The following is a 12,382-nucleotide window of genomic DNA, read 5'->3' as shown; positions in this document are numbered from 1 at the left end:
TGTGTTTCCTGCTGTCTGATCAGAATATTTTCACAATTCTTTATTTTTGCTACATATCAATTGTTTTTTCCCCCAAAACTTAAACTACTACATCTCACCTAATATTTGACACTCACTCACCTGTCACAACCAATGACAGACCATGACCCATACTCATGGAGTCATTCGCCAATTTTTGATTGTTTACTTCTTCCACTCTTACCTTTTTGCACGTGTGGGCAGTTTAGCAGTGCTGAATGACAGCCGTCCATCTCTATTTGTGATGGAAGAAGAGGTGGTGACAGGCTGTTCCCGGGAACTAGAAACATTAGGTGTGGTTTGCGGACGACGGAAGGAGTAGGGAGCGTTTGTTTCCATGTTTGTGCAACTCTTAGGACTCTCAGCTGAAGCAAATTAAGCAAAAAGACGACAGGCGGGTTAGGGAGAAAAAAGCAGCTACACAAGTAATCTGCATAAAGAAAGATTGTGAATAACTGCTCTGCGCTTTACTACTAACTAGCCTGGACTTCATAACAGCGTACAAAAAAAGACAACAAAAAAGCATTAAAAATACAAAATAACTATGCACTACAATCACTGTTATCAACATAATAAGCATGTATATTTATGCTAAACAAAATAAGTAAGTCTGCAAAACAGAATTCTGTTTGCTATGGATGGTACAAGAGAAATAAAGAAATAATGATAACTTACTCATCTGAGAAAGAATTAACTGTCAAACAGAGAGAAAAATAAAAACAAACAATAATCTTTCTTACCGACTTCTACTCTACTCCCTTGCCTATGCAAAGAAACAAATCAGGGTAAGGACTAAACCATAAGCACTCTAAGTACATTTGTACTGTAGATGAATAAACTCAACAAAAAAATACATATTAAATTACCAACACAATACTGCAGCCTAACTTAACAAAGACAAAAGGAACGCCAGCTCACCCCATCTTGAAGTGAACAAAAGGAAAATTGACAAAAATAAGCACAAAGTCTGTTGCTTCAGAATAATTAAAAGAAAAGTATAGAAATGCAAATGAAAAAAGTGATGGGACAGGAAAAAAATTGCGGAATTGCTATTAATAATAGAAAAAAAAGTAAAACAATTCTACAAGCACAATTTTCACTAATAGTTGTACATCCTCAAAAAAAATACAACATACTCTTTTACAAAGACTCTTTATTAAAGTGTTACAAAATTCAAAAGACCTGTACAGAAAGGCAGGAACGAATGCTGCATTAAGAGGAAAAAATAAAACTAAACTAAAAGAATGTAGCAAGATGTTTTGTTGTTGCTTGTTTGGTGTTTTTTTGTGTGTGTGTGTCCCCCCTACCCCCCCATTCCATTTAATGTTGTTTTGTGTGTTGAATTAAGTCATCTTGACGGTGAACATCACACACAAAACATTTGCAGGCAGAGAAGGGAGACAGAAAATGCCTGTAGGTCAGGGTTACAACTGTGATCTAGAAAGGTGACAAACACATTTTTAAAAACATTTGATGAACATTTCTTTTTATTATCACTAGCAATAACATTATACCCCCCAATGTACAGCTACTTACAACAATCCACAATTTGTACAAACAGACCTTTTCAAATATACATGGCTTGCTAACCTTTTCCCTCTGTACATGTCCAACTGGTAATTATAAGGCCAAAAAAAAAAGTAGTCTGTTTACGGTAACCCGACCGACCCTATTTTTTTTGCGCGACCCTAGACTTTTTTTTGGCATTTGGGGGGAAAAAAAAAGAAAAAAAAAAAAATCGCAAAATAACGTAAAAATATGGTTTTTTGGAAAAAAATAAAAAAATAAAAAAAATAAAATCCCGACCTACCGACCCTATTTTTTTGGCCTATGTTACCGTAAACAGACCTTTTTTTTTGGCCTAAAGGAAGGAAAATGGTAGTACAATGTACAAAATAACGCAATTACAAAAAGGACAAAAATAAAACAAATATAAAACAGTAAAAAAAGAAAAAAAAATGTGAATGAAAAATTTGTAAATAAAATAGAAATATAAATGAAAAAGAATAAGGTGGCACAACATGGAATACACAACAGAAACTGTTACATAATGCTGCAATGGCTTAAGTTAACAAGAAGAGCAAACGCTCGATCGAGTCACTTTCGCAGTTCTGAATATTATATGAGGCAGAATAATCCTATAAAGTTTGAATCAAATCCGATGAATAGTTTCAGAGATATGATATTTCAATTTTTTTCCTTCAAGACATACCTGTGACCTTGAAAAAGGTCAAAGGTCACCAAAGCAGACGTCAAAGTGTAGAGGTCACTGGGAGTCACGTTCACATAAAATTTGAGCCCGGTCACTTTTATAGTTTCCGAGAAAAGCCCAACGTTAAGTTGTGTGTTGCCGAACAGAAAAGGCTAGTTATCTCCCTTGTTTTTCTGATAACGTTCGTAAAAGGCTACAGATGTAAATACTTTGATGTAAAGAATAATCCTACAAAGTTTCAATCACATCCGATGAACTTTGTCAAAGATATAAAATGTCTAATTTTTCCTTTGACGCTGACCTGTGACCTTGAAAAAGGTCAAAGGTCAACGAAACCATCGTTAAAGTGTAGAGGTCATTGGAGGTCACGACTAAACAAAATATGAGCCCGATCGCTTTGATAGTTTCCGAGAAAAGTCCAACGTTAAGGTGGTGTCTACGGACGGCCGGCCGGACGGCCGGACAGACTAACACTGACCGATTACATAGAGTCACTTTTTCTCAAGTGACTCAAAAATGACAGTATGTACACACTAACCATGCAGTTGTACATTGAGCAAATATCACAGGAAAAACAAACAATGTACTCCACTTTGTCAGCAAACCATTAAAGCCAGATCTAGACACTTCGAAAAATGGAAACTTGTTGTTTCTTTCATCAGCATTATACATCCTGAAAGAATTCGTTTCATACTCATACTCCTTCATCCTGTACAAGCATCCTACACACAAAGAAAACCCCGGGAAACTCAGAAATGTTAATTCAAGTATTCAGAAATCTTCACATTCTGTTTTCTTTTTTTCTCCACATTAAATATGAACTGTCATATGAAAACATAACATGCAAACGATGATTTCATATATATGTAATGATGCCTCTCATGGCAGGCAAGATTGTGCCTTTGTTACAAGAGCAAAGACACTGGTATCACAGAAAAAATATTAGCCAATGTAAGGCCTAAAAAATAAATAGGTGTGGTTACGGTAACCCGACCTACCCTATTTTTAGGGGCCGACCCTATAACTTTTTATTACATTTGTCAAAACAAAACAAAAAACACACAAGAAAACGAGTGCAGAAAACGCCATGAAAGCGAAAGCGCCCGAGTCGCACACTTATTTCCCTGTCAAGTAGGTTTAATTTGTACACATTAGAAAAAAAGTTTAAAAAAAACAAGTCGCGTAAGGCGAAATTACTACATTTAGTCAAGCTGTGGAACTCACAGAATGAAACTGAACGTAGTCCGCCGCTAGTGCAAAAGGCAGTGAAAGTGACGAGCCTGTTTGGCGCGGCAGCGGTTGCGCTGTGCTTCATAGCACGCTTTACTGTACCTCTCTTCGTTTTAACTTTCTGAGCGTGATTTTAATCGAAACATATCATATCTATATGTTTTTGGAATCAGGAACCGACAAGGAATAAGATGAAATAGTTTTTGAAACGATTTCGGAAATTTAATTTTGATCATAATTTTTATATTTTTAATTTTCCGAGCTTGTTTTTAATCCAAATAAAACATATTTATATGTTTTTGGAATCAGAACATGATAAAGAATAAGATGAACGTAAATTTGGATCGTTTTATAAAACATTTTTTTTTTTTTACAATTTTCAGATTTTTAATGACCAAAGTCATTAATTAATTTTTAAGCCACCAAACTGAAATGCAATACCGAAGTCCAGCCTTCGTCGAAGATTGCTTGGCCAAAATTTCAATCAATTTGATTGAAAAATGAGGGTGTGACAGTGCCGCCTCAACTTTTACAAAAAGCCGGATATGACGTCATCAAAGACATTTATCAAAAAAAAGAAAAAAAAGTCCGGGGATATCATTCCCAGGAACTCTCATGTCAAATTTCATAAAGATCGGTCCAGTAGTTTAGTCTGAAACGCTCTACACACACACACACGCACACGCACACACATACACCACACCCTCGTCTCGATTCCCCCCCTACGTTAAAACATTTAGTCAAAACTTGACTAAATGTAAAAAAGTGATTGCCTTAATTACCTTCCTACCCTATTTTTTTTGGCTCTGTTACCGTAACCACAACTTTTTGTTTTTTTGGCCTAAGAATGATTATCCAGCTAAACAAAATTAACAGGATGATTGATTAAGAGAAAAACAACACAGGTAGAAATCTGACAACAAATCACATTCATTTTTGTAAACAAAGTTAAAAGGATGATTGATTAAGAGAACAGAGGTAGAAATCTGACATCAAATCACATCCATTTCTGTAGGTCAGTTTTCTTGGGCTGTTTTTATCTCCCCTAGAGTTGCAGCGGAGGCAGTTTTGTCACACTCTTCTCCTTCTCTCCTGCAGTCGACTGCAAGGCAGCCTCTTCCTGTGCAGCTGCACGTTGCTCCGCCAGCTTCATGTGAGGGAAGACCACACTCCCTCTCAGTCTCTGCCGCCACATCTCAGCATTAAAAGCCGCGGCAGCCTGCACAATTTTTTGGGTGTAGCCCCTCTCAGAGGGCTGTGGGGGGACCGGGGGCGTGGGAGGGCACCAGGCCCAGGGGAGTGTTTCGGGGACTGTGTTGTGATCCTTACCGGTGATGATGCGGACCATGGTGGAGTTGTAGGGCATGTTGATGGCTTTCAGGGCCTGTGATTTGCCCAGCAGGTCGCTGTACAGGCACTCAGGTAGCCGCCAGCGGTTGCTCTGCCCCACCTGCCTCCTCTCCCGGCATCGTGGTAACACATTGAACTGCACATCACACAGGCCTTTATCAACACTTTGTAGTACCCCACCTATGTTGAACAAGTTATTTTTAGCCAAGACCAGCTGTGCTGCAGCAGGTCACTCAGAATTGTAGTAACTGTGTATCAACACGCTAGAATGCAGGAGTTAGATCGACGTTACAGGAAGTGACTGAAGCTAACAATCTGAGCAGAATGTGGATATGTGCCGAATGAGAGCAGATGTAATGTAGTGACTGTGTGTACGGATATATCCGTACCTGGTCAGATAGAGCCATATGAGTGGGTAAGGATATATCCGTACCTGGGAGACAATGAGATAAGTCAGTTTAGTCTACAGTGAAATTGTCACTGCACAAGTTCCACTGTAAGTGTTTTCTGATTTCTGCCCTGTGGGGATTTTCTTACTGATATTGGAGTGATAAAATACTTAACCTAGTGATGGTATTCAACTAAAGTGTAAGTATCTGCTCTTTCTCTCTCTCATCAACAGCCCTATATCTCTCTTGCTCCCCCCCCCCCCCCCCCCCCCTCCCAGACCTATCTCTCTCTGTCTCTCCACATTTCTGCATGCTAATACTGCTTACATCTCTTAAAATACTATAGGCTTTTTCTAAAAGCTTGGATGTCTTATTTCTTCATGTGTACACAAAGGGGCATAAGGAAAAAGTACAAGGTTTGTATATACAGCCAACCAAGAGAAAACACATTTTCTGAAAAATCCCACAAAGAAAACCTGACACACAAAGGAATTTCAGACATACCGGCTTTCCATCCCTTCCCTGCGCTATTACTTCTAATTTTGTTCGGGCATTCTCTCTCGTACTACAAGTCAGCAGTGAAGCTTAACCTTCCGCCTGCAAATAATCAATAGATCAATCAGTTTGGGCTCTCTGAGTCTCTCTTATTGCATAAGATCTTCTGCCCAGCTCAGATCCGTAATGTCTAGCAACAGCTTGATCCACTGATCCCAGAACCATACTAATATGTTACCCAGTAAGTGTGAAATGATCCCTGATCACTTAATTAACAATCTGTGTGGCTTTCCGGTGGCTTTCATTCGTTATTTGGTGTTTAACGTCGTTTTCAACCGTTCAAGGTTATATCGCGACGGCGAAGGGGGGGGGGGGGGGGGGGGGGGGGGGGGGGGGGGGCGCGGATGGGATAGAGCCACTTGTTAATTGTTTCTTGTTCACAAAAGCACTAATCAAAAAATTGCTCCAGTTCCAGTGGCTTGTGGACGACAGTCTGTGTTTACCTGAGTACCTAGACGTAATCTGTCAGGTGGGTAATTTACAGCCGACAGGTACAATATGTAAGCTTTGTTATGTTTAATACTGTCAGCGCCGCCTTCATGCTCTGTGGGGCGAAACTGAGTTCGCGTTGTTGTAAACATGTTACTTACTGAACACCACTCAGGTTCACAGTCTTGTGAAAACAAATATCAGATTACTGGTGCTGCGCGCCTGCTCTTGCATACTGTGCAATGCAGTGGAACCACTCTCTCAACACCACCTTCCAATTTAACACTTCCCCCTTTAAGACCTTGTTTTTTCACATTGCCTGTTCATAAACTCTTTAAATTTACCTCTATTTTATTTTTAAGAACTTCCTAATCAGATTATTTCAGTCTTAAAATGGGGGTTTCACTGTAATTGGTTTCACTTTCAGCTGTTAACAGCTCTCCCAGTGTCTGGCAAATAAGGAAAGAAGACAAAATGAGAAAAGGGTTGATGCAGAAGGATTATGGTTCATTGAACTGTGCAACTGTTGTGCTGTAGGTCTGTGCAATTTGTATATTACTTGTGGTGGACTCGACCGAGTAGCCTGAGGTTAACAAACCTGCTTAGGGCAATTTATATTCCTTCATAACAGTGTGTCTGTCTACCCTAGCTGTCAGGCAGGTAGCAGGTTTGAAAAGGATACTCCTGACCATATCCATCTACTTTTCATAAGCATCTGTGACTCCCAAGTACGACTTATACCATTGACCATTTTTAAGGGATAAAGAAATAATGAACTCATTATGGAAAATAAAGAAAGAAAGGAATAATTCATGGACAAATTCTGGTCGAGTTCTGTCTTTACAGCACAGCAGGTAGCAGGTTCAGGTAAATGGGTAACAAACTGACCACTCCACCTTCAGAGAGCTTCTACAGGGTCAATACTCTCTGCCACTTGAGGCAATATTCCACCTCTTACTTATTTTATATAAAGTCTTATATTACGCGCGTATCTCTAGACTCAGACTCAAGGCGCAGGGATCCTATTTATGCCGTGTGAGATGGAATTTTTTACACAATACATCACGCATTCACATCGACCAGCAGATCGCAGCCATTTCGGCGCATATCCTACTTTTCACGGCCTATTATTCCAAGTCACACGGGTATTTTGGTGGACATTTTTTTTATCTATGCCTATATAATTTTGCCAGGAAAGACCCTTTTGTCAATTGTGGGATCTTTAACGTGCACACCCCAATGTAGTGTACTTATATCTGCTGTACACACAGCACCACTGAGTGCTTTTATGACAAACACTGTTTCACTAGGTGTGAAATACTCAAATAGCCATTATACACTTGAGTGGTGGGGAATTGTATCCAACAAGAAAATAAACACCATAGTGGCACAAGCTATTCTAAGTTCAAGGATCACTTAGCTATAGTCAGACACAACATTATGGAAACCCTGGCGTGTATCATATTCATAAGATCAGAACTAAATATAATTATAAACAAATTGAAGTAACAATTAACTGGTTTCTGATAGAAATAAAAACTAAACCAGTGTAAGTACATGCATGTGTGTATGTGCATATATGTGTGTGTGTATGTGTGTGTATGTGTGTGTGTGTGAGTGTGTCTGTGTGTGTGTGTGTGAGTGTGTGTGTGTGTGTGTGTGTGTGTGTGTGTGTGTGTGTATGTGTGTGTATGTGTGTGTGTGTGAGTGTGTCTGTGTGGATGCGCGTGTGTGCGTCACATGTGTATACATATATATACATGTGCACGCAAATGTCTCTCTGTGTCTGTGCAATGATAACAAGCATATAAATGCATGGGCACTATCATTAACATCTGTTGCGTATAAGATAACCCTCACATTTTGAAAATAAAAACTAATGAAGTCACTGATAGCGCCACAGGCTTCAAACCAACCCCCCCCTCCCCCCCCCCTTTCAAGTGACACGTCCTCCTCAAACAAATATATCCTAGCACCAATATATCTATCATTATCAGGCCAACACCAGCATACTGCTGCCATTATCAGCAGTGGAAGAAAGAAACCGGAATGTATAGTCAAGTCTTCAAAAGGGCAAAGAGACCTGGTAATAAAGTTACACCACAGTAAAGGCTGTACTTTATTGATCTTTGGATTTGTCACAATAAGGTCTGACAATCCTCTTCAGCTCCTCTCTTCTGACCTCCCTGTTGAGAAGTTTTGGTGATACTGTACAGTGGTACCCCTCGTTTAAGACCTTCACAATAAATGAGGGAAACATCTACACTTCCTCATCTGCTTTATACCGTCTGCTCTCACTGGAGGCCATATTGTGATTCGATACAAGAACCCATTGATGCTGTCATAAAGATGATAAACGATGAACTTTGTGGCCGAAGGGGGGCGCTGTGTTTTAAACAATTATGATAACATGATGTATAGAGCACCATTTTTTTAATTTCTGTCTGAAGGCTGTGAGGCACCTGCGTGTATCTTTCCGCTATCACGAGAGATGAGAGTTATCTTTCTTGAGATGATTATTCAATTTTATATATTTATACAAATGTTGGTCAAAAGCCAATCTGAAAATTCTGAAAAACATAAGCGTTCATGTTTTCATCATTCTAATTTTTTTTTTAAACCGAACGGTTCAATTTGATTATGGAGGACTTCTATCTTAAATTTCAGTGTGTTAATTACTACTTCCCGTTGTTCAAACAAACGGGAATGAATAGCGAATAGCATCAAGCGATTTCTGGCAGATGACCAAGACGGACAGGAGGTGCAAGCGTGCCATCTACTTCAAGACTGATGTCTTGTTTTGGCGATCAAAAATTTGAAAGTAGGTCACTGCAGGAAACCCTCCCATTCTGAGAAAAACAGGTCTTTAATGTTAAACAGACCGAGCGTTAAAACTGAGATAAACTAAGGCAAAAAAAAAAAAGGTCTGTTTACGTTAACATAGGCCAAAAAAATAGGGTCGGTAGGTCGGGATTTTTTTTTTTTCTTCCAAAAAACCATATTTTTACAGTTGTTTTTTTTCTCTCCCAAATGCCAAAAAAAAGTCTAGGGTCGCGCGAAAAAAATAGGGTCGGTCGGGTTACCGAAAACAGACTATTTTTTGGGGGGCCTAATATAGGTTGCTGACAAATAATTTGAGAAAGCAAGATCCTAGAGAGGGGAGTGTTTTACATTTGGAGGTCTGAAGAGGGGGGTTCCATGGTACACTTATTCTGAGAAGCAAAGGGAGAGTAAAAAAACCCAGGTCAACTACTGTCTACTTCTTAGCTTTTTGTTAGGAATGACATTAACACAAGAATGATTTGCTCGAGTGACAGTAATGTATAGAACATAATCTGTACCACATATTCACCCAGTAGGTCATTCAAACGACAGGTTTATCTGTTTGAGGCATTCAACAAGCTCAACACCATTACAAACACCCCTATGACCCATTAGGCCAACAAAAAAAATAGGTCTGTTTACGGTAACATAGGCCCAAAAAATAGGGTCGGTAGGTCGGGATTTTTTTTTCTCTCCAAAAAACCATATTTTAACGTTATTTTGCAAAAAAACCAAGATTTTTTTTTTTTTTTCCCAAATGCCAAAAAAAAGTCTAGGGTCGCGCGAAAAGAATAGGGTCGGTCGGGTTACCGTAAACAGACCTATTTTTTTTTTTGGCCTTAGCACAAAGCAAAACATGGAACTTTGCTCTAACCAGGCTTTTGGATTGCTCTATATCTTTATGTATGCCTCTTTTAAAGGAATGGGGGGACCGTTTACAACAAAAAGAAAAGAATTTGAGTAATTAAAGAGGTCGTGTCCATTTTTTTCCCTTCAATTTCAAAACTAATGTCAGTGAAGAACAGTCAGCGGTACTGAAATACTCTGGTTGTGAAAATGAAAAGTAGCCTAGGTCTCCATGCATCCCCCAAAAAAACAAGAAACGCAATAAACATGCAATCAACAAACAAGAAGGGCAAAGCCCATACGACTCACATGCTTGACCTTGACCTTTACATGACCTTGACCTTCAGGGTCAAGGTCAAATAACTAAACCTAGCATGGAACACAAAGCTGTTAATTCAAGACATAGGAAGTACAATGGTGCTTATTGGCTCTTTCTACCATGAGATATGGTCACTTTTAGTGGTTCACTACCTTATTTTGGTCACATTTCATAAGGGTCAAAGTGACCTTGACCTTGATCATATGTGACCAAATGTGTCTCATGATGAAAGCATAACATGTGCCCCACATAATGTTTAAGTTTGAAACAGTTATCTTCCATAGTTCAGGGTCAAGGTCACTTCAAAATATGTATACAATCCAACTTTGAAGAGCTCCTGTGACCTTGACCTTGAAGCAAGGTAAACCAAACTGGTATCAAAAGATGGGGTTTACTTTGCCCTATATATCATATATAGGTGAGGTATTCAATCTCAAAAACTTCAGAGAAAATGGGAAAAATGTGAAAAATAGCTGTTTTTTAGGCAACATTTATGGCCCCTGCGACCTTGACCTTGAAGCAAGGTCAAGATGCTATGTATGTTTTTTGGGGCCTTGTCATCATACACCATCTTGCCAAATTTGATACTGATAGACTGAATAGTGTCCAAGAAATATCCAACGTTAAAGTTTTCCGGACGGACGGACGGACGGACGGACGTCCGGACGTCCGGACGGACGGACGGACGGACGGACGACTCGGGTGAGTACATAGACTCACTTTTGCTTCGCATGTGAGTCAAAAAGGGTGTTCCCTCTGACTTCATAAAAGGGTGGCCGAGTGGTAAGTGCACTTGCCTCGGAAGCGAGAGGTTGCGAGTTCGACTCTGGGCGTAAGCAATTTTCTTCCCCCTTTCCTAGCCCAGGTGGTGGGTTCAAGTGCTAAGTCTTTCGGATGAGACGAAAAACCGAGGTCCCTTCGTGTACACTACATTGGGGTGTGCACGTTAAAGATCCCACGATTGACAAAAGGGTCTTTCCTGGCAAAATTGTATAGGCATAGATAAAAAATGTCCACCAAATACCCGTGTGACTTGGAATAATAGGCCGTGAAAAGTAAATATTCGCCGTAATGGCTTGAGATTTACTGGCCGATGTGAATGCGTGATATATTGTGTAAAAAAATTCCATCTCACACGGCAGAAATTAATATGTAAAGCGCTTAGAGAACGTCAAGTGCTATATAAATCTCCCATACAAATATAAATAAATAAATTAAAGCAATGCATGTAAAAACAAACCCACAAATGCAACACGTAACAATGCATTGATGAAACATGATTGTTCTCTTTTGTGTTTTAATGAAAAGTCACTGATAACACTCTTGTTTTCCATAAATTTCATTGTAAAGTTTCTTTCCCGGTTTAGTTGTTTGTTGTGTTGCCTTTTTTCTTCTTGCGTAATAAATTTATCTTTCACTAAACTTGATGTTCAGTGGCCCCAAAACACATAAAAATAGTCAAACTTATAACTGTAACTGTAAGCATTCAGACTCATCACTAAAAAAATCACATACAATCGACCTCTTTCTTTCTTTCTTTCTTTGGTGTTTAACGTCGTTTTCATCCACGAAGGTTATATCGCGACGGGGAAAGGGGGGGGGGGGGGGGGGAGATGGGATAGAGCCACTTGTTAATTGTTTCTTGTTCACAAAAGCACTAACCAAAAAATTGCTCCAGGGGCTTGCAACGTAGTACAATTGACCTCCAAAGAGACCAAGGAAAGAGAGAATGCTTACTGTCCTACAGGCTTAATATTTCGTCTCTTAAGGACAAGATATGGGTTATATGATTCGAGTGTTACGCCCTCACGGCTTTTGACAAGATACACAAGTGTATGCGTGTTTAGTTGGTATCAGCCATTTGCACTTATGACAGAATGACAGAGATCTTTTACGTGCCATTGTGGTGACACGGGGGTGGGACATATGGCTGCCGTCTCTAGGTCTGCACATAAAGTTGACCCGGCCCGAATTCGAACCTGCGACCTTGACTGATCACATGTCCAGTGCTTTACCAACTGAGCTACCAGGCCCCCACAAAAGAGACCAACAAAAAGTTAAACTTAAAGATATCCTTTATAGACAGGGGGTCATTCTGGAAAGGTGTCTTATTTAGGGGAACAAACTGCTGTTGGGGATCTTTTTGGGTATCCCTTTTCCAAATACAATGTAATCACAGGTTGACAAGCAAAGATATGCACACAAGAATTC

At 39.6% G+C, this 12,382-nt stretch overlaps 1 protein-coding gene across 3 annotated transcripts in view; it reads right to left on the bottom strand.

Moving 5' to 3' along the window:
• The window catches only part of LOC138982950 (BTB/POZ domain-containing protein 16-like), a 59,959-nt gene that overhangs the window by 30,601 nt on the left and 16,976 nt on the right, over positions 1-12,382 (bottom strand). For all 3 annotated transcript variants that reach the window (XM_070356345.1, XM_070356346.1, XM_070356347.1), the window contains 2 exons: positions 4,790-4,946; positions 203-383 (listed from right to left, as the gene is read on the bottom strand). In XM_070356345.1, the coding sequence (XP_070212446.1) occupies positions 203-383; positions 4,790-4,946 (338 nt within the window). The remainder of the gene's footprint in view (positions 1-202; positions 384-4,789; positions 4,947-12,382) is intronic.

Source organism: Littorina saxatilis, linkage group LG12, assembly GCF_037325665.1.
Source record: "Littorina saxatilis isolate snail1 linkage group LG12, US_GU_Lsax_2.0, whole genome shotgun sequence".
Lineage (NCBI taxonomy): Eukaryota > Metazoa > Mollusca > Gastropoda > Littorinimorpha > Littorinidae > Littorina > Littorina saxatilis.
Note: the sequence above shows the minus strand (reverse complement) of the source record. Positions and strands in the feature narration are given on the sequence as shown.